General features: G+C 48.4%; 1 protein-coding gene across 1 annotated transcript in view; it reads right to left on the bottom strand.

Annotated features, from left to right (window-relative positions):
- The window catches only part of PXDC1 (PX domain containing 1), a 28,739-nt gene extending 5,592 nt beyond the window's left edge, over window positions 1–23,147 (bottom strand). Inside the window, exons 1-3 of the mRNA XM_019831569.3 lie at window positions 22,889–23,147; window positions 8,549–8,640; window positions 7,732–7,849 (exon numbers count right to left, since the gene is read on the bottom strand). Of these exons, the coding sequence (XP_019687128.2) occupies window positions 7,732–7,849; window positions 8,549–8,640; window positions 22,889–23,144 (466 nt within the window). The 5' untranslated portion in view covers window positions 23,145–23,147. The remainder of the gene's footprint in view (window positions 1–7,731; window positions 7,850–8,548; window positions 8,641–22,888) is intronic.
- Window positions 23,148–23,359: the final 212 nt, after the last annotated feature.

Raw genomic sequence — 23,359 nt, 5'->3', positions numbered from 1 at the left:
CACACAGATTCAGGAGCTGATGCCAACCTCCACAGAAACCACACCTGTGGACCCCATGCAAGCCAAAAGCCACATCACTCCCCCGAGAAAGATGCTGTGGTTGTACAGCACCCTCCCCAAATGCCTTCCCCATTCGTTTACAGCTGGGGTAGAAAGACTACTGAGCTCACATCTATTGGTCTGGCACACACTGCCATGAGGCTCTGCACAGGGTATCCAGTCTCCCCCGTGCCTTAGACGGGGATAACACTGTCTACCACTCTGGGTTGCTGGGAGGATCAAATGAGATAAGTATGCATTTTATTTATCTACATATATATTTTTAAGTTTATTTATTTATTTTGAGACAGAGAGAGACAGAGAGCGTGCGCGCAGGGTAAGGGCAGAGAGAGGGCGGAGAGAGAGAATCCCAAGTAGTCTCCACACTGTCAGCACAGAGCCCAATGTGGGGCCCAAACTCACACTAACCATGAGATCATGACCTGAACCAAAATCAAGAGTTGGACGCTTAACTGACTGAGCCACCCAGGTGCCCTGAGATCAGTATGCACTTTAAACCAATGGGCAAATTCAGTTTTTTACTTTATATAATTCTATAAACAAACTGATTTTTTTTTACCTGTAAGCACAAATCTTGGTAATTTAAAAAGGCCAACAAAGAATACATCTTCATATGCCTATGTTGGCTGTATGGGGACAGCTTCCAAGGATGGAAGGCTGGTGCTTACCCAGCACTGGGAGAGGAAAGAAAAGGGATGTGTGAATGTGTGGTAGCTGAAACAGCACTGGCTTGGGGCCTGGACACCGCACCTCAGCCCAACAATGAGTTCCATGGTCTTGGGACTCAGTATCCTCAACTGGAAAGTTTCAGAATACTGCTGGGTGATCTCCAAGGATCCTTTCTGCTCTGAACTCCCATGAACTTCCAGATTCCATCACGTCATCTGGTCCATTTAAGTATGAGGAGCCAATGTGGCTTGATTCACTTGTAATATCTGGCGTAGCTTTTATTTACCTTTCCCCAGGAATGTGTTTCTTGTCACTTCAGTAGATTAAACATACTCCAAGAATATATCTGGTAGCCATTACCAGTTCTCCTTGTTGTTGTAGTTCTCCATCTCTCTGTGAGGCTGGCTTAGCACCTAACCTCAGCTCTTAGCTAAGCTCCATGTTTGTGGCCCTTGTCTGTCTTCTCAAATCAGGCCCTCTATTTACTTCATCTTAAAAAACATGCTTAAGGGGTGCCTGGGTGGCTCACTTGGTTAAGCGTCCAACTCTTGACAGCAAAGCTCAGGTCATGATCTCATGGTTCGTGAGCTCGAGCCCATGGTGGGCTCTGTGCTGACAGTGTGGAGCCTGCTTGGGATTCTGTCTCCCTCTCTCTCTGCCCCATCCCTGCTTGTGCTCTATCTCTCTCTCTCAAAATAAATAAAAATAAACTTAAAAAAAAAGGCTTAAAATAGACTCCAAATTTCTGGGGCATTCTCAAATTCAAAGGATTATCCTCTCCCCATTCAAGGTCTAACACATAGAAACACACACAGCTCTAAATAGCTTTCCTCTCCTACTGGCCCAGCCCAGCCAACAAGAACATTCCTCACTATCCACAGTCTCAGTGGGCATCTGATGCAATTGTTTGGGGGACTGTTTCCTTATATTTTTTTCTTATATCTTGTTATAATTTAGGTTATTTTATTCCCATGTGTGGATTTGCTTTTTTCATAAGTATAATTACAACTTCCTGTTTATTTTTAATCTTTCTAGGTATTTGGTTCACAGTTCTTCAAAGTTTTCTCCATACAAAGAGAATTAGGGAAACCACACAAAAATGAACAAAGAAAAACAGAAGATTTCCTCCTTACCCCACAGGACTAAAATGACTCTTCCTCAACCAGATTTGCCAAGTAATTGCTAAAATTTCCTCCTGACTTTCTGCAGAAGTGACAGGTCCAGTGCCTTTGGTCTTTTGAAACACCAGCCCAGTTAATCACACTCTGGGTGACATCAGCACATTGCTCTTCCTGCCCACCCCACCCCTCTGGATTGAAGCCCACCTGCCTTCCCTGTGCAAGAACAAGCATGGAGAGCCTAAAGTCACGAGAAGGAGCATCCAAATCCAAGGAGAAGTCAGTGCTTGGAGCCTCTGGGAACAACAGCATTTCTATGTGAGACAAGATGTTTACCAAAGTCTCAGTGAACAGACTCTGAAGATGACTAACTTTTAACAGGAAAGATTAAGATTCCATCACCGCTCAAATAAAAATCTATGGCAGCACAGAACCACTTTCTTTATTGTGTTTTCCTAACTGACTCAAATCTGTCTCAGAAGCACATAAAACCTCAGCCAGCTAATAGCTTCCAGCCCCTCTCCCACCCCTTTGCTAAGGGAATTTGGAGGGGAAAACCCTACAAGTGAAAACGAATGTACGTGCAGCAAAACATTTCTGAACATGTTTCTGAAGAGTTACCTTGCTTGGGAACTTTTGAACTTCCTAATTTTTCTTAAATATGAAATTTGGAACTCTAAAACATGGAATCTTTGCCAGCCCCCCAAAACAGATTTGTAACAAATCATCCCTTAACTGCTTATGCAAAGAAACCTCTGTACATAGTCATGTGGTTTAATTTTTTACAAGGCAAGCTGGAAACTAGTTCTGCTACTTGTGCATGAGGAGCAGGTTACTTCTTGCTCGGTTTCTTCATCTGCAAAATGGGAATAATGGTGCCCATCCTAAAAGACCTAGGTGGAGATGACATGAGATGGTATTTGTAAAGAATCTAACAAATGTGGAGGGCTTGAAAAATGGTAATGATGGTATCATTATTGCTAACGTCAAGCAAATAAAAAGAACCAAAGAAAATGTTATTATTACAGAAAAGTGCTAACCTCTGAAGGCGATCTTCAAACATACTTAAAATGTGAATTTCTTAGAAGTCAGCTTAGTACCTATAGCAAAAATCACTGGCCAATGTAATTGCCTTAATCACATAATTGACTAATTCCACGAAGCCGTTCACTTTCAAGCTACTTTTCTGCATTCATATTTTTTTTTCACATGAAGAGTTCTGCTTTGCCATTTCTTAACTTTTTATTTTGAGCTAATTTTAGAATTACAGAAAAGTTACAAGAATAGTACAGAGTTCTCATGGAGCTCCCCCCAGCTTCTCCTGATGTTAATATTCTACATAACTATGGTGCTGTGAAGAAAGCTGGATATAACTAAATACTTCCCTTACTTGAGTGTCACAGGCTTTTTCACTAATGTCCCTCTTTTTTTTCTGTTCCAGACCCAATCCAGGATCCCTTATTGCCTTGAGTTGCTGTGTCCCAGTTTTGTATGACCTCTGATGGTCCCTCGATCTCTCCTCTCATCTCTCATGAAAGTAACACTTTGGGCAGGACTGGTGAGGTGTTTTATCGAAGGTCCCTGGATTTGCCTGATGCTTTTGCGATGTGACCCAGGTGGTGCGTTCCAGGCAGGAATCCTGCAGGGTGACCCTGTGTCCCCTCCATGCATCCTGCCAGGGGGTGTCTGATGTCAACAGGCCTTTTTTCCAGGATGTTCATCAGGATCACTTGCATAAGAAGTTTCTGCCACATTTACTCTTTCTCTTTGTAGTTAATAAATAACCCAGGGGAGATGCATTGAGAGTGTGTAAAACCTTAAACTTTGCCCTACTATCTTAACAGGAAAGATAGGGTCTTTACTGCAACAATTATACTTGACCCTTGAATGATACAAATTTGAACTACATGGGTCCACTAATATGTGGATTTGGTTTTGGATAAATATAGTACAGTACTGTACATGTATTTTCCTTATGATTTCCTTATTAATGTTTTCTTTCCTCTAGTTTACTTTTATAAGAATATAGTGTGTAATACATATAACATACAAAATATATGCTATCAACTGTTTATGTTATTGGTAAGGCTTCTGGTCAACAATGGGCTACCAGTAGTTAAGTTTTGGGGGAGTCAAAGTTATACACGGATTTTCAACTGTGGGGAGTAGGTGCCCTAACCCCCATGTTGGTCAAGGGTCAACTGTACTACTGTGGTGTTTGCCCAGTGGCAACTTCTCTATATTTTTATCTGTAGCCATGTTTTCATACGTCCCCTAGGCCATCATTCCTTCAGTTCAGTAATTCATACATTCCTTTTTTCAGCAGACATTAGCTCAGTCCTGAATGCATTCATAGCGTAGCCACCCTCCATCTAAATCCTCTCTCCCGTTATATTTTCAGTGTAGTCCAGCAATAGAACAAAATCCAAAGCACCACCTTTTTATTAATTGGCTAATCGGATTAACCTTTTAAGGTAAAAGTTAGAGTTGAGATTGTACAGATGTTTGGTTAATGAAATATGAAATTATAGGTCATTTCCAGGCCCCCCAAACCTGAATAATTAGATTTTTATGGCTTATGTTGATTAGTCCAAGTAGCCAGATCTCAGGTGGGGTTTATGCTTAAAAGCACAGACACAGCCACAGTGTAGAAAAGAACATTTAGGGTTTTTTTATTCCATAAACATTTAGATTAACATAGGATGAAGAATGTTTAAGGCTGTACTGGCCCAAAGCATTGCTGAAGGGGCCACAGAGTTTCCTGACTGCCTTGCCTGGGCCCCAGGATGTGGCGTGGTTCCCACACTGCTAGCGCCTGGCACCATCTAGTGGAGCCCCGACCACAAGGCGGTCTCAATAGGAGAAAGAAGAGGCTGTGTGCCTGCCTACCCATAAAGGGAAGCAAGCCTCTGACAGCCTAGGTCAAGTGCCTGTCCCCCATGGTGCCACCTCCATAAATGCCACATCCACAGCATAAAAAGACATTAAGAAATGAGACAGGAGAGGAGGAGGAAGGGTGCAGTGAGTCGCAGGAGGCAAGGACATTTTCACGATTGAGTGCAATTTAGTGGGTTTTTACCACTGAATGGAATTTAGCAGGATGTGACAGACAGGCAGAGTTTGTGTGAGCAGAGGGAAGACAGGGGCCCACAGCCCTGCAAAGCCCCACTGAGGGGAGGCTGAGGGTCTGGAGCAAAGGGTTCTCTGGTGACAGGATCAGACTCTGGCATGCCTGGAATGACTAGGGCACTTGGCCTTTACCATGAGTGTAAGGTCTTGAGAAAATGGGTGAGCCCAGGAAGTCAGAGTTATGACCGACCTCAGTATTCAGGGTGTGTCCTGGGGCATGTTCCCAGGCTGGCCATGCTCTCCAGAGCCTGAGGCTCCCCGAATCCATAAACACCCACACAGGGGAACCAGCCAGCATAATATGGCTTACCCCTGTGCAGGCTAGTTCCCAAAAGGGCTGTTTGTGTTACTGTAAGTAGAAGTTTCACTGAAAAGTATTTTTGAATTTACTATAGTTCATTGTCTTACTGGATTGGTTTCCTCCCTCTGTGAATAATGAAAGTACATCTTACTTCCTGGGGAATGCCCCCTCACTGCCTGCACATGTACACACTAATTTATGGTGAGAAGCACTCACTCAGACAGAGTGAGGGCTGGCTACTCCTGGAGCAAAGATGGGAAACCTGGGAAGGTTCCAAGGGAGAAGCCCCAGACTTGGTGCCCAATAGATCAGAGCTGATGAACAGGATAAAATCCCCAGGAGTCAGAGAATCTTAGCCCTGGAGGGGTGGAGAGGCTTCTCACAGCCTGCTAACCCTGAGAGGGATGCCTCTGATAGGCCCCCTGGCCTTTGCACGGAGTGTAAGTCTTTCAGCACAGACTTACAATAGATGTTTACAGACTTCATTGTTAGGCAGGCACAGTTGTTACAAAGCGTTCTGTGTGGAGCCAAAATTGTTCCAGTTTCTTCCACCTACTGCCGTGTCCCTGCAGGCTGAAACCTGTCCTGAGTCCTCGCAAATAGACCCAGAGAATGTAGTTCAAATCTCACCTGGGACACTACAGTTACCCCTGTTAATTTTCACCTCATTACTCTCAGCCCATTAGGGTAAACATGGGTCGTGTGTTTATCCAAGCCACAGGTACAAACAGAACACAGAGACAAAGGGAGTGTTCCAGCTTGCTGCACTCCAGGAATGAATCAGAAGCAACTCCATGCAGCTCAGCCACCAACACAAGGTCTGAAAGGGTTCTGTGGCTCTCTGTTGTCCTATTTGCTCAAAACAGAAAGAAATAAGGCAAAACAGAGACACTAGTTCTGGGACTTTTCTGCTCAGGGCTAAAGAACGACACTTGCCCACAGTCCCGGTGACAGCAAGTAAAGCCCAACATGACTGACAGGTTCCCGGAGTCCTGGTTGTGCCCTGCAGGACTGGGGTCCGTAGACACCCAACCAAGATAAGTGACTGCCATTTCTCTTATAAAGGAGTTTCTGGGTGCCAGGTGCCAGCTAAGGAGAGATGCCCAAACAACCCTGCTCTTTTAAGAACACACAGGAAGACATCAAAAGCACCAGACCCTAACAAACCCAGGCCTAAGAGCCATCCTGCTTACATGTAGCCATATCCAAACGTGTTTTCCACTCCAGAGCCCCAGGACTTGTCCATCCTGTCCACACTGCCACCACACACAACTAGGAATCTCAACCCTGCTGTGTGACACATAGCTCAGTAAGGACACTTTTCTACCAAAGATATCGGCTGCCACCATCCTGATTTGTCCTATGTCTCCCCATCACCATGAACCCCCCATGCCTTCTTATGAGCTAGCTCTGGGCTCAGATGTGCTCTCATCTGTGGACTCTTCTTCATCAACTTCCTGAGCCTTCCTCCTCCACTGCTCCTCCTTCTCTCCTCCATCCTCCATTCAGAAATAGATCCACTGCCTGGGGGAGCCCCGTAGCTGAGGCTCCCAGGACAGAGCTCTCTTCCCCACAAAATGCCCCTCAGCAGCCTTCACCACAATCGTACTGCAAAAATAAAACTCTACTGTCCTAGCAACAGGTGTGACCTAGATTCAGAAAGCTACCCAACAGGGTGAAGTCCAGGCCTGCCCTCCCTTTCCATCCACCCCACAGCTGAGCCAGCCAGCAGCTCCTCCCAGCTGACCATTCGCTCTTCCTGCCGCTGGGACATCTGCCTGTTCGGGGCTAGAAGGCATGGCCCGGAATCAAGACTGGTGATACCCAAACTGGCTTCCCTGTTTGTCCTGGGTGCCCTAAAACCAAATTCATTGCCACCTTACAGAAACTATCTTATTTTAGCACGCTAGGCTCCCGATTACAGTAGTTCGCTTCAAAAAGCCTTATTAATGTTTTCATCATATCTTTTTTTTAAAGTTTCTTTATTTTGATAGAAAGAGAGAGTGAGTAAGTAGGGGAGGGGCAGAGACAGGGAGAGAGAGAATCCCAAGCAGGCTCTGCACTCTCAGTGTGGAGGCTGACTCGGGGCTCAAACCCATGAACCGTGAGATCATAACCTGATCCGAAACCAGGAGTCAGACACTTAACCAGCTGAGCCACCCTCTCAGGCCTCTCGTTATGCTATTTCTTAGGTAAGTTCCAATTTACATGCCATGTCACTCACTTTGGAAACAGGAAAAGTGTAAATGCAGGTCAGTAGGTAGAAAACGCAGTGTGTCATGAAAATCAGGCCACAGCTACACCCACTATCTTCCCCCTTCTGCTGCACTGTCTTTCTGGATCCCATAGAAGGGGGTGCCCACCACACAGACACTGAACTGGAAGGGCTTCTGGGAAACCACACCCATCAACAGCAGCACCTGCCCCCCACCATGCCTTCCCTGTAGCTCTTACCTGATATTTTCACTGGGCTTTGAAAGCTGGGTTGAATTTTATGGACATTGTCATTTTTTAACACCTGATCCAAAGGAGATCTTTCAAAGAAGGTGAGCACAACTTCTGACCTAGAATACTGGGAGTAAGTACATTAATTACTACAACTTCATCCTCCATCATGGCAGCCTCACCTGATGTTAATGTCCCCGCACTGTTCAGACGCTCTGTGGGACTGACCACACTGATGAGGCTTCAATAATGGCACACTCTTCATTTACTTTGGGCCCCATGTGGCAAAAATGCAAGGCCCCAGGGACAGATAGGATGGGGTTAATGGAAACGCTGGTGAGTTTTTCTGAGCGCTTGGTATGTGCCAGTGTTCCACACACAGGTCCCTTCACTGTACAATAAACTGCGGTGTGTCGACTTTCCCTGTTCACAGGTGAGGAAACGGATGCTATGGTAGTCAAGTGGTGACTGCCTGACTAGAGTCCAGGTTCTTCCTCACGACCCCACATGAAGCTTGCAAACTTCATCTACTAACACTCTTCTTGGCTCCCATACACCCTCTTCCAAAACACCTGCTGCAAGACGAGTGGGCTTCTGAGTGGAGGCAAGAGAGCAAAGACCACGACAATGGAAGGACCTTGTCTCTTCCTACTCAATGCCTCCTTGGCCCTTCATTCCCGCTTCTTCCCCAAGGAGAAAACAATGGAGCCATAACACCCCACAAAAATCTTCCTTTCCCCTGGCTATTCCTACCCCCCCAGGGAGGGGGCAGCTGGCCGGATGTGTCCTGACCTCCCACCTCCAGCCCAGCCCAGATGCTACTTACTTTGCACGGCATGCTTATGATGGTTTTCAGCAACTTCTCCACTTCATTGAGCCTGGTCTCTATATCATGCGCATCCTTTATGGCGACCAGTCCTAGAATTGAGACAGAAATGCCTTAAAGCCAAAAAGTCAGACCAAGATCTGTGCCCCTAAGTTAAATACAGAACAACAGGCATCCCATGACAAGGATGCCCTGCGCCATCCTCCATAAAAGATGTCTGGGATTACTTCCTTAGTCCTACCCTGAAAGCCCTCCTCTAAACCTCATTTTGAGTTTTGGTGACCCATTGAATGATTTACACATGTGCCGAAGTGGACAATGTCCATCCAAAAGAAGTCAGGCAGGCTGGGGACAGTGGAATGAGTGGGGAAGGTAGGTGTAAGCCCCATATCAAAGTCTCCTCTGAATGGGACAGTCTGGGCCAGCCCTGTAAACACCCTGGACAAGGCCACAGCCTGGCTGGGGACCACTCAGCCCCTGCCAGCGTGGTGGCCACAGCCAGGGGAGGCTCCCCAGGACCTGCCTACCCTCAACCACACAGTGGAAGGACTTGCCCTGCCAGCCTCAGCTGACCTCACTGCAGGGCATATGTAAATGGAGCCCATATTTAGGCAAGTCATTTAAATGCTGGGTTTGGAAGGGAAAAATCAGACCTTTAACCAGAAAAACCCAAAGTGGGTATGACTCACAGCACTTTTCAGGAATCTGAATATCTATCCTTGTTACACTTACCAGAAGTCCCAAGGGGCTGTTAGAAAGTATAGTCCTTTGTTTGTAAAATACTACAGCTGGCAGCCTGGAGGTCCTGGGTACGTTTCCCTCTCCCCAGGAACAGTAAAGGACACAAACCTTCCCCTTTCAGTTTCTCCACATCGGGGTCCTAGAGACAGGGGAATAGGAGATTCTCATGGGCACTGGCCTCTTCTCCATACTTCGTGTGACCCAGCATGACTGTCCCTGAGTCACGACCAAACCAGACGCCAGAACCCCAGAACTGTTGTCACTTCTGAATCTAAGTTTTTCATTTCTGGTTTGGTTTTGCTCTGCAGGAGACAGGTTCTTTTTTTTTTTGTTTTGCTTTGTTTTTTAATTTTTTAAGTTTATTCATTTTGAAAGAGTGAGTGGGGGAGGGGCAGAGAGAGAGGGAGAGAGAATCCCAATCAGGCTCTTTGCCGTGTGGGGCTCGAACTCACAAACCACGAGATCATGACCTGAGCCGAAACCCAAGAGTCAAGCGCTTAACCAACTGAGCCAACTGAGCCACGCAGGTGCCCCAAAAGGGTTGTTTGTTTTTCAGACAAGTCATTGACTAAGACTACATCATGATAAAATTAATTTCCTGAACTATATGATTAAAATAAGACGACCAGAACACACATTTCTTGGAGCCAGGGACACCCCCAAACATGAGTGAGGACATTTCTGAAAGCCTGGGTGGTAGCAGGGGGATCCCTCACATCAGCCTGAGTCAGGGACAACTTGTAGTCAAGGCTGAGAATTGTTCTCTCAACTTCCTAAAGTACAGGCCACCTTGGGTATCAGAGGGGCCGTCTGGCCCTGCCTACCTCCTCAGCCATGCAGGCCCAGGTGGCCAGCCTGTAGCTGTTCAGGGAGGAGTCCCAGAGGTGGGTGGGCTGTGACTCGCCTGTTGAGAAACCTACAGCCTCTGTCCACTCGAACACACACCCCAGTATGACATCCCAGCAGTCACTAGAGAAAGGGACCGGGCCTTCTCCCCTTCTCCTTGGGTTACCAGGCCCTACCACACCACCCTTCATATTGTGGGAAGCAGGGAAAAGAAAGAAAATAGTGCCAGATTCTCAGGATGCTTCTCCCCTAGGCTCTAAATTCCCTGCTTAGAAACACACACACACACACACACACACACACACACACACACACACTGTGCCGCCGCCCTTGGAACCAAAATGCTTTCATCTTCTGCTTACCACAGGGGAGTTTACACAGGAAAAGAGGGCCAATGCAAAACCCACTGCAAAACTGTTTTTAAAGAGAGGACAATTAAATAAATCATCTCCACCGAATGCCTCTGTATCCTAAGATGATCAAAACTATTACTAAATTACAACTTTGATTACCTCTAGAACATAAGTTTTAAATCACTCAAGTTTATGACACAGTAGCTGTATTTTAATATTCTGTACGTACATTTGTAGGAAGATTAGCCTCTCATAAAATCAATGCATGCAACATACTCAAACCCATTTTATAGAATATAAATCATAATTTAACAATCTTAAGTTAGCACAGAGGTTTATAACTCTTGCATTTTTGCCTTAATGACATAGTTTTGGTTACATCTTTGATTTAATTAATGTTCAGCCCCTGGTTGGGTCTATGACCTCAAAGGGTAAGATTTAGTCAGATAAATACATTCTTTTCTATACTGATTTTTTTAAGCATGGTCGGGTTTAGCAAATAAAACATAGGACACCTAGTTAAATGGGAATTTCAGATAAGCAGTGAATAATACAATAGTATGGATAGACTTCTACTGAAAAATTATCGGCTGTTTATCTGAAATTCAAAGTTAACTGGGGGTTCTGTATTTTATCTGGCAACGCTCTCTTCCTGGTAGAGTATTCCATTTTCCAGAATGAAGTGGAGAAAGGCAGGAAATACCAGAAGAGGCCTCTGGAAGTATCTGATGAAGAACCTGATGAAGATACTGGAAAAAGTATGGGTATCTGAGCTCAATGCACAGACCCTCCATGACCAACCCCACCCCACCTGCCCAGCTCTGTGCCCTGCCATCCCCATACTCTCATGCCCATTGAGAAGGTCCATGCTACCCAAACCCCTTGACCTTCCCCCACCACAGTATTTGCTACTTGGCACTGTGACTGCTCCTGGACCTCTGGGTCTCCCCAAGCCCACTGTGCAAAACTGAGGGTAGGACGTGCCTGTGGCTCATCTCACCTTTATCATCACTGAGCACAGGGCCTGACACAAGCAGGGGATCCATGTTTGTTAGCCGTTTGCTGACTGAGTAAAGTTGCATAAGAGAGCACAGAAGTCTAGTATTAGTGAACACAAGTCAAGCATGTATTATCTTCCAAGCATGTGCTCTGTCTTGCCCACGGGGCAGTGACCCTAATTCCTGCTTCTCAGCACCACACTCAGCCAGACCCCAGCTAGAACCTCCTGCCAGCCGGCTCTAGGTCACAGGCCTCACAGGAGAGCTGCCTGAGAGCAAAGGGGCATACCGTGTGAGTCACCGGCCAGTCTGGCTCGATTTTATTTGTGAAAGTGTGTGGAACCACACTGCTTCCTTTGACCCGTCTTTATGTTTCCGAATGGCGGCCAGATGGTCCTCCTTGGAAATGTAAACATGTTTCCAAACAAAAGGAGGCTGAGGAAATTTAACCAGGGAAAGGAAGATGCTGGAATCCCTCACTGCAAGAACAGAAAGGACAGATGATTACTTTTTAAGCTCTGGGCCTTTTGCTGGGGGCACATTTTATCATTTGCTTCTCTCTCAGGGCTTCCCGGAGACAATCGCGCTGGCAATCTGGATCAGCTCCCTCAAGGTGCCATCCCCCTCTCTCTGAAGAAATGTATCCACAGGGTGACAACTAGCACTGGCCTCTTCCCCAGCAGGGGCCTCAGCTAATAAAAGGCGGAAATTGATGAAATGATGGATCTAGCAGAATGTGGTGAAAGCCATCTAACAGCCACTACCAGAGCTAAGAGCACAGCAAGTCTCCCAACACCCCAAACGCGGGCATGAAGGACTCACCACTCTCCAAGCAGCCCCTGGCTGCCTGGCCAGACATCTGCATTTTCCTTCTGTCCTGGGCCCTGGACATCACCCTTCTGGACTGTTTTAAAAGTGTCTCCCATTGAACAATGGGTACCTGAAATATTTTTAAGAAGATACACCCCAAATGGTCACAGTGCAAAAATGAAAGAAATATTTATTTTAAAATTTCTAATTGTTGGGGTACCTGGGTGGCCCATTCGGTTAAGCATATGACTCCTGGTTTCAGCTTGGGTCACGATCTCACGGTTTCGTGAGTTTGAGCCCCACAACAGGTTCCATGCTGACAGTGCAGAGCCTGCTTGGGATTCTCTCTCTCCCTCTCTCTCTCTCAAAATAAATAAATTAATTTTAAAAAATTTAAAATTTCTAATTGTTTCATAGTCACTGGGTTCCTTTCAGGCTTGTTTCATAACTGGTGGAAACCTTAGACACCTGCTGGCGACACCCGAAATTATAAATTCTCAAAATGCTACAAGCGCTGATGAGTGAAGTAGTAAAGAGAACCCCATGTGGGTCATTGCGTTACTTTTCTGTGGCAGGTGGCCAAGAACCGAGCCCATCCCAAACAGACTAATTCTATGCATTGGGGTTGTTTTCTACCCTAACGGTTGTGTTTTTCCTTTGTGATGCAACAGCTTTGGTTTTTAATGGCTGCTAAAGCTTCTCCAGATAGCAACTGTTTACAGTGAATAACAATTTTAAAACTTATTTCAAAAATATGTTTAAATACAACAATGTAAATACTTTTAGGTTTTTATTCCAAATATTGTGGATGAAATGATAATTCTGTGGAGATATTGTTTGGCTCCGTTGTACTATCTGAGATGGTAATAACAAAAACTGCAGGCGGGCCAAGGGCTGTGATTTTGCACAGCCGGATGGAAAAACTTTATTATCTATTGGTACTGAGAATGTCATTCCAGAACTGGCCAGCAGAGGGGGCTAGCGCTCTGTGGAACCCACGGGATTTAATCCAGTGAGGATAGAAGGATAATCGTCCACCTGCATGTTTTAGTTGTTAGGAAGTTGGCTCAGAAAACTTCACAGCCCCTGGCAATTTTTCTAATTTCTGATAAAGCATAATCACTTAATATAACCTCAATTTGTAAAATTACAATCTACACAGTTTGTGACGTGGAGATTTTAACCAGATTATCCTAAAATAGAGATTTGAATCCGAAAGACTGATAATATGATTATATGTAAATTACAGTGCGCCAATTTAACATACATTTGGTGGCCAAAAATCAGCCTAGAGCAGCCAGGGTGCCCTTTATTTCTAAACTAGTTTGGCACTGAAAATTGAGAACAGAAAATGTGATTCTGTCACTTTTCAGGATTAACCTCTTCATGCAATCATAAACACCTGACTTATTCTTGGAACCCAAACTGAACATTTCAGGGTCAGCACAAAGACTTATCAGTAAGAGCTAATGTAAACAAACCAGTTTCCTAACCTCAGAAACGTGGGTCCAAAGTCCCACTGTTTCAGTAAGTGGAGGCTTTGGGATGAACTCCTCTGATAACTGAGCCAGGCTTCCCCGGGGGGCTGGGCTTCAGAGGTCGGAATCTAACCTGAGTGCCGTCTTCCATCATTCCAGAAATAAAGACAAGGTGCCTCTTGGGTCAATTGGGAAGGAAGAACAACCTTTTCAAAGCACATTAAGAAGTGACCATTACCCTAAGAACACAAGTCTCTTAGAGGAGATTCTCAGAATACAGCCCTACGGAAATTTTCTGTAAAGTGACCTTTCAAACTGACTCAAATAATAAATTACATTTAAAGAGGTCCTTTTCCATTTAAAAAATGTGTCCATGAACACACTGTACAGCAAGGCAGATTGCTCAGGTGAGGTGAGGAATGCACGGTCGTCCTGGGAGCATAGGGGTAGGTATTCTTTAAAGGTTGCGTATGAGTTTTAGAAGCAAAATATTATAAATCTTCTAAGGGAAATTTTCAGTGCTGATTTCCTAAGTGCCTGTTTTCTAGGTAGGTACTCAACATTCAAGAAGTGGCAAGTAAATAATGATTTGCTTGACAGCGTGACCCAGGTGGTTATTCTGTGCGTACTTAAGCATCTCAGTGGAAGTTCTAATTCCCTGGGAGCCCATGGTTACTCTGTGCAAGTCTCCTTGTTCCCATGTGTGGGGTATTGCACAGCATTTCTGGAAGGACAGAAACCCTGTCTGTCCCTCGTTCCCGGCTGACGGTGGTACCTACCCTCCCTCTTATAGGCTGCTCTAGTTCAGTGATGCTCACACCTGCTGTAAGGGGGGAATCCTGATGGGCATTAATTTCTTCCCTGCATCTTTCCAAGAATGAAAAGCAGGGGACAGAAAGGAGGAGGAGGACACAGAGAGGCAGAGAAGAAATAGCACTTCCCTGAGGATCGAAGAAGGGGCTGAGAGAAGAAGACCCTCCTTCCTCTGCTTCTTCTTGCACCTGGGAGGTGCTCCCTTGAGTGACACATCCTTTTACCAGCACAAGAGAGTGAGTGCTTGACTTAAACGTACTGGTCTCTACTGTGCCCTTTCCCAATCCCTCCTTCCCTGGGCCTCTTCATTATTCTCCCCCAATAAAAGCACAGTTCCCTTCCTGAACTTCACACTTCATGAGTTTAAGATCCACTCACTCGGCCAGTCTGTCTTCAATCAACAAAGGTATTCAGGGCACCCCATCCCATGCCACACTCACAAAACAGGAAGCATGTATTTACCCACACATGCTGAAGTACTGACTGGCCGGGCACCCTGTCAGGTGGGGGTGCCGTGGCACCCCTAGATCCCCAGAGTTTTCCTGAGAGCCAGGAGAACGGAGCTGTGGCAAACACTGGACACAAAGAGTAGGGTGTCACATGGGGGGCTGGGAAGACTCCCAGCAGGGAGACCACCCTCTCTAGGTGAGGAAGCCTGAAGGGTGAGCAGATACAGGAGGCAGGGAGGGAGGACGGGAACAGGGAACGGGGTCAGGAAGTGTAGAGGCCCTAAGGAGGCTGGAAGGCGAGGACTGAGACAAGTAGGCCCTTACAAACTGCATTATGCAGTTTGCAAAATGCATTAAGGCATTAAGGGTTACAAACTGCATTATGCAGTTTGCAAAATGCATTAAGGCATTAAGGGTTTGCCCTGTGGCAGGCAATGGGGAGCCGTGGCCTCCTATGCAGGCTCTGGTCCCAACTCTACCCACCTGGCAGTTCTATTTCTTACGGTTAATACATATACCTGCCCTAGGAGTCCACCCTAATCTGCCCCCTGTGAAACTGCCCCCTGGAGCACAGTCCCCAAGCATGACCCACGTCAAACACCAAATTCTAGTTTCTGGATAAGCAAAGCCACAGATCTGGTCTGTAAGCATCCCACTGAGGTAATTTCGGTGACCCCCTTTGTGGGCTCTCTTTAGCCTAGGCAGGGACTATCACCATCCCTGCCTCCTAGGGACATGAGGACGAAGAGCCACACCTGGAGAGGACGCTGTCAGGGGCAGCAGGCCAGGCAATGATACTCGCACTTGCCCATCTGGTTGACTCTCAGTGAGGGAAGGCTGTGTGTTCGAGAGCAAAGGGCAGAAGCTTCAGGGACACATGGTCCTGAGTCCAAAGCAGCTCTCCAGTGTCCACCAAGGTGCTGGGTACTTTGGCTGTCACTGCTTCGGTACTCCAGCGGTCCTGCCTGTGGATATCATTACTGCTCTTTCATCAGTCAGGCATTGGGGCTTGAGGAACCAAGCAGCTTGTCTGAAGTCACCCAGCAAGTAGCAGGTGACAGAGCCAGAGTCTGAATCTTCACCCATCTGGTTCCAAAGCCAATGCCTTCAACCACTCAGCCTGATCCTCTTCTACGGTGACACTGCTGTATCCATAGATGAGTCACTATGACCCTGACCCCTCCCACCTGGACCCTCTGTCCCCAGGTGGGTCCTCAATCTTGCAGGGCCTTGGGGATTTTCTCCTGAAGGACACAGGAGGGGCTTCTGGTGGGATTCAGATTCTGTAGGTAAAAGCTTTAATCACATGTTATTCCTTCCCTCCTCCCTCTCTATCCTCTGTCCAGTTGCTGTGCATCATATTTTTCCTGCTGATTCTAAGTTACGTACCTGCAAAGGGTGATTAAGATGTTTTGTTCTTAAGACAAATATGAAAACTTGCCAGTGTAAATCAGCCAAAGAGCTAAGTGGCTCTGTCCACGGTCATGACTCAATTTAGGGGGTGGGGTGAGGAGGGTGGACTGGAGGAGTCTGTCTGGAGAATACGATCATCCCCGCACATGGGTCTGTGCCGGGCGTGACACATCTGTGCTCTCACCATTTAAGGGAGGCTGCAGCCTGGCCAGGAAAGGATGGGGCATGGACACCTTCACCCTCACGTCATCCCTGCCCCACCCATCAATCAAAGAGAGGATGCAGATGAAGTGGCCCCGGGGAGCTTCCCAGACCCGTTCCAGGACACGGGGTCCATGTTTCAGTGATGACGACCAAAAGTGTCCAGTGGATGCCTACTGTCACCCAAAAACGTAAATGTGAACCCAAACACCAATAAAAAGCTATTTCCATGGATTCAGTGGACCAGCAACCAACTACTGATGAGGACTCACTTCAGTTTACTGTCTCTCCCACTCCCTCCCAAGGACACACAAAGAGTGGGCCATGGCCAACGTCTGTCGGGGAGGCCATGAGGGTAAAATGCATATTGGGTTCATACTCCTAGCCTGTCCTCACTCTCCCGAATCCCACCCCCCTCCACACGGAGCTTCAGTGAGAAGTGGCAAACTGATCAAATTATTATTATTTTTTAAATATTTATTTTGAGAGAGAGAGAGAGACAGAGACAGAGTGTGAGTGGGGGAGGGGCAGAGAGAGAGGGAGACCACAGAATCCAAAGCAGGTTCCAGGCTCTGAGCTGTCAATATAGAGCCCATCATGGGGCTCGAACTCATGAGCTGTGAGATCATGACCCAAGCTGAAGTCAGATGCTTAACCAACTGAGCCACCCAGGCACCCCAATCAAATGCCCATTATTTCAGTAACTTTGCGTGGCACTGTCACCATCCACTAGCACTTTGAATCTTTCTTTTACTTGACTCTTCACAACACAGAAACATCTTTCACCGTTTGGAAAAGTGTCTGTAAAAACAGACAGCAGAGACACAGGAGGCCCAGACTTGTTTTAAAAGGGAAGGGGACCTGTGTCTCCAGGGGGCTAGTTCAAGGGCAGCCAAGATGCCACCAGTAGGTTCACAATGCTGTCTGCTCAAGAAGCAGGCCAAATTTCTCCCTGGAAATTGGGCGGAAAGTCACCGTGACCTAGAAGCAAGCTACCTAACCACCTGTGTAAGTTTCTGGCTGGCTCCTTCTCCAGCTGAGAGGTTAGGTCAGGTCACCGGGGGCCCACAGCAGTCTGAGATCCGATGGGATAAGATCACAGGACCAAGAACCAAATTCAGCCACGTGGCCACTTAAAGAGAAAGGAGAGGGCCCTGGAGCAGTGGAAAAGGAAATCACAGCGGAGGCTGGGTGGCAGCAAGGGTGCACATTTGGGGAAGAAAGAGAAAACAGAAGGCAGAGAGGAGAGAACAAGTTACAAGGAGGCAGAGGTCCTGGTGCTGGGCTAGGGCGGCACAGCATACCCCGGGGGCCCGGGAAAAGCACACCAGCCCCGGCGCCCTATACATAGAAGAGATTCAAAAATACACCTGTGAATCAAAAACACCCCAAATCCCTGTGAGAAGTGAAGTTGCCCCAGTCAGAAGGGGCAGGATGCCCTAAAGTGAAGCCATGCATGGGGCCTGGGGAGCTGTGTCAGACCCACACCATGCTGCAAGGGTCCACTGGGCTAGGCAGAGGTGGGCTTTCTGTCTCTGGTCTGCTGCCTGGGACCCGTGTGGCCTCTAACCTTTTTTCAGCCACTTTCACTAAGAAAGTAAAGTCAGTGGCTTTGCCCCTGCATCAGGTGGTAATCTCCCCTTTAGCTTCAGGGTAGCACAGGTCTTCACCCCCGCAGTCCACATGAGAATAAGCATGCAGGCTTAGGGCCTGGGGGCACAGTCAGGCTTGTGCGAGCTGGGCAAGTGGGTCCATGGCCAGCCGTTTCTGCTGCTGTCCTGGATGCCTTAACTCCATTCCTCAGATCTCAAACTGAAGAATAGACCATCTGCAATATGCAGGTAGATTAACGTCCTTGGTGATACAAGTGAATACGGGCCTGTATGCTAGCAGCACAGCCAGGCCCTCAATGATGGGCTTTATTTAGAGAAAATGCTCAAATACCACACTCAAGCTGGGCCCCAACACCAGCCCTCCTGCAGGCTCCCCCATTCCAGGAAATGGCTATTCTACTTCTCACACTGAACGCTGTGGTGTGGCCCTGACCCTCCCGTACCCCCCACCTCTGGTCTCTCAGTAAATCTCATATCTCTCCCTTCCACACACATCAGTGTTTGACTACTTCTTACACCTGCTCTGCTGCACCTGGCAGGATGCCCTAGCACCTGTCTCCCATCTCCTTGACTCCCCCTTGCCCACCTCCAGTCTTTCCCAGCGGCCAGAGTATTCCCAGATCTGCCCATTCCCTCCTCTCGGGTCACCTACTCTCCACATCCTACTCTCCACTCCAGCCATGAGGGCTGCCTCCTCACTTCTTGAAGCCATCAGGCATATGCTGGCCTCAGGGCCTTTGTACTTGTTCTCACCTCTGTCTGGAATGCTTTCTTCCCCAGGTATTGACAAAATGGCTTGTTCCCTCCCTTCCTTCAGGTCTCGACTCAAAGTTCATTTCCTTTGAGATTTTCTGGAGAACCTTATCTGAAAGTTAACTCTTCCCCTTAGAGGTCATAGGCACTTTCCTTGCTTACTTTTTTCTTCTGAATACTTATTACTATCTAACATATTATTTATTTGTCTTTCTTGTTTATTATTAGATTTATCCCAACAAGAGAATGAGAGTCATGAAGGCAGGGATTTTTTTTTTGTCTCTTTTGATCACTGCTGTGTCCCCACCACCTAGACTAATTCCTGGCACATGGTAGGTACTCAGCGGATACTCACTGAATGGATGAATGTGAAATCAAAATGTTGACTTCACAGTAGTCAGGAATCAAAGATCACCTGACTATTTTGGAAACAGAATTTCTTGCTGCAGTGGTGACCAGATGACTTCACAAAGCCTGATATTGGTGCTATTAAAAAAACAAAAATCAGAATAGTCCAAGAGCCCCAAATGGTCAATCAGAGATTCTACATGCTGATGTTTTAACATGTTAAACCTTCCCAGATGTAAGGGATGTAATAGGCAGGAAACCTTGGCCACGGTCAGGAAACTCTGAACCACACAAGTATTATGCAGAGGGAATTCAACTTAAAGACCCAGCCCCACTGGGTAGAAGGTGTAAAAAAGGCAAAAGGAACCCCTTGGTCACCCAGAGATAATATCCACAGGAAGTAGCTGGCTCCATCTTCTCAGGCTGGGGCCCAAGAAAGGACGGGGTGGTCAGCCTTGCCCAAAGAGGAGGCCAGGAAGGTAAATTAGTGAGCACTGTGCCTCTACCCATGCAGGGCTTTAAGTATCTCTGTGCATGTGTCTCTGTGAAATATTCAAGGCCCACGGACGGTTGCCAAGCTTAACACCACAGTGCATGTGCACAAGGGAGAAAAAAGCACATTCTCTCCACATAAACATTTTCCTCCACTGCAGTACTTGGGGGACTAAGAAAAAGGGCTCAACATCCCTTTAATTGCATGCAGATTCAAAAATGCAAGTAGGGGCCAAGGCTTTCACACCCCGTGAGGGTGTTCAGTCAGACATTTATAAGAGCTACCAGCCGGCTGCCAGCGTGAGCTCCGAAACCCAGATTTCCTCACAAAGCTTTTTAATAAAAGTAGAGAGCCCAGATCTAGCCCAGCCCAGAACTATTTCAATAAATTTCAAGCAAGGGAATCTGATGGGGAATTCTACTGAGAAAACCTGGCATTTCCAATAGAATACATGCACCTGGTTACCTTTTGTATTTACAGTTTGTATATCCAGACAATGTTTTTATGCAAATAATAAACCTGCATAAAAATAAGGTAGAATCTTCTCTTACGTTACTGTTATGTGTTTTATTCCGTGAACAATTTCCCTGGACTTAAAAGGATCTAAGAAAGGAAAAGGGGTTCCCCTGGGATTGCACCCCAAAACTCAGGTAGTGCAGGAGGGGTCAGTACCAGCTTGCCCTCAGGCAGAGAATCTAGGACGGGAACAAAGAATTAAGGTCACGCCTTCCTCTGGTCCCAGTGCCCCATCTCCTCCCCTCCAGGGGGTGCCAGCCCAGCCCTGGCAGGAGGTCTCCACTGGACAGGACTCTAGCCCAGGAGGTAGTGCCAACAGTTCCAGTATAAAGCCAACCACTGGTCCCTGTCCTGATCACCCCCACCGCCCCTACCTCTACCAGCAGCCTGGCTAACACCCAGTTCTAGTCCCCCTCAGATACCTGAGCAGCCATCCTGTCCCTCTGGATCTTCTTTTCTCCCTGATAATCACTTTCTTCCTAAACCTTTCTCACTTGTAGATGCTCCACTCTTCAGACACAGGCTATGTGTCTCCGCATCACGAACCCAGAACGGATCCAGAGCGTGAATGCAGAGAGGACAGAGCCTGGCTGCGTGTGTAAAGCAAGTCTGGTGCCTCACACTCACCCCCGCCTCTGCTCCAGGCAAGGTGTTTTCACTACCATATCCTGGGGCCTCCCAGCTGGCTACAACCCTTGCCAGAAGTGCTGACGCTGAGGGTAACAGTAACAACTAGAGTATAGGAAGGACTAACTATTGCTGGACACTATACTATGCATTGTAATTCTCACCAAAAAAAAAAAAAAAAAAAAAAAGGAAAAGAAAAAGACAAGAATAGGAAAAGTACTATGCTACGGGGCGGGGGGGGGGGGGGGGGGGAACAATTCCAGCCAATCTACCTGCTTGGGGTCACACACCTGAGCTGTGTCACCTGACCAGAGTGAGACCTAGAGCAGGGGTGGACGGGGTGTGTCGGGGGGAGCACAGAGGGGAGGGCCAGCTCTCTGCCAGCTCTCAGGGGCTCTCATGTGTTAATGGTCAGCCTTGTTCCAGCAAGGACGTAAGTCAACAATAAACTGCTGTTCCTGCATCTAAGCTTTCCTGATTCAGGCATTCATTTGGTAAATCAAAAAATACAACAACATCCACACCCAAATAGCAAATCCAAGGAAAACTCTGCCATGCTGAAACAATACAAAGCTATCTCCATATCCGAAATCAATGTGAGAATCTGGGGGGCAAAGAGAAGCCTGAAAGGCAGGCCGTCTGGCTCAGGGCCTTCAAACTTGCTGGCTTTGGGAGCCTTTCCAAAGGATGTGTCATGAGAACTGAGCTAATTATCCATATAATTCACACACTGGGGCGGGGGGGGGGGGGGGGGGGGGGGATCGACCGGGGAAGTAGAGGTTATGGTAAGACCTCAGGCAGACAGACCAGCAGCTAAGGAGACTCCTCCCGGCCACCCTCTGCTTCAGTAAAATGCCCCCAAAGGAGCCCCCAGGTATGTTTAGAAGACTGTGGACAGGACGGCCTCTGGGTGATGTGTGACCATTCTCAGCGCTGCAGGTGGTCACAAGCGGTGGTGGAGGAAGGTTGCTCAGAGCCCTACAGCCTTCCCTGGCCCCCTCTCCCCCAGCCCCTCCTACTTCTAGGCTCGCCTCGCTCAGGCGCTTCCTTCCCTCTGGCGGCCGGCCGCCTCTCCTACTGCCTCCCAAGTGCAGCCCCTGGAAGGGCGTCAGCCTGGCAGAAGGAAGCCGCGGCAGTTCTCTGAGAACTCAAATCTCCAAGGGCCAGGGCAGTCACAAGGCCAGGGAGGAGGCTGCCGCGGTTAATCAAACCCAAATGTTGGACCCACCCCTGGGGTGGGGACCGGTCTCTCCCTAGTAGTCGCCAGAAAGGAGGCCCCTCCGGAGGAGTGACAGAAGGCTGCGTGGCACCTCGCACCCAGGCTCCTCCGTCACCGGAGGAGACCGGAGACACAGCCCCTTCCAGCGGAGCCCTCGGAGGGGAGGCTGCCAGAGCCGACGCGACCCCAGCCGGACACTGTGGTTAACTCTTCCCAAATGTTTCACCGACTCTCTCTCCTGTCCCCTTCCGGGCGAGGCGGGGGTCGCAGCCCGCCCTCCCGGGGGTTGGGAGGTGGGGAGGCCGCCAGTCCGGAGCAGGGGCTGGGTTCACCCCAACACTGGCCGCTGCACTGGTACTGGTCAGTGACTCGTCCTTGGGGACAGTCAGGGCGCCTGTCTTGCCAATCTCGGCCCGGAGGCCCCAGGGCTCCACGGGCTGACTCCTTGTCCTCCGACCACTGCCGCTTCGGGCGCCCTTCATTTGGGAGCGGAGGATCTGAGCGTCCCCTGTCCCGTGCCAGGGATGGAGGGGAAAGCCGCAATCTCGGTTTAAGTAACTTCCCCTCCTCCCTTCATTGCGCTGTAAGACGACCATGCAACCACATCTCCTGCTAAGATCCCATCCGAGGAGCCCCCCGGCCCCACCCCGGTGCTCGCGGCCCCCGAACCTTGCCGCAGCGGCGCGCGCGCTAGCTCGGGCCGGTCCTCTGGGAAGGCGTCGCGGAGGCGCTGCCAGAGGCGACCCAGGTCTGCGAAGCTGCGGTGCAGGTAGAGCACGCTGCGGTCCGACCACTCGGTGCGGATCTCGAAGAACTCCTCCTCGTCGCCGCGCCGGCTGACGATGAGCCTGCGGATGCCGTTCACCCAGCAGCCGCGCACGAACATGTTCACGAGCGAGGTGCCCTCAAACACCGCCGAGGCCATGCCGCGGGCCGCGCATGCCCCCGCCTCCGGGGGCGCCCTCGGCCCCCGCCCGCCCGCCCGCCTGCCGGGCCGGGGTCGGTCCGAGGTCTCCGGAGCCGGGATCGGGCCGCCGTGTGCCTGCGGTCTGCCCGGGATTGAGGTCTATCCGGGGCCAGGGTCCGTCCGATGTCTGTCCGGAGCTGGGATCGGGCCGGGGTCTGCCTGTGGTCCGCTCG

Source organism: Felis catus, chromosome B2 (assembly GCF_018350175.1).
Source record: "Felis catus isolate Fca126 chromosome B2, F.catus_Fca126_mat1.0, whole genome shotgun sequence".
Lineage (NCBI taxonomy): Eukaryota > Metazoa > Chordata > Mammalia > Carnivora > Felidae > Felis > Felis catus.
This window is presented reverse-complemented; position numbering and strand designations above follow the sequence as displayed.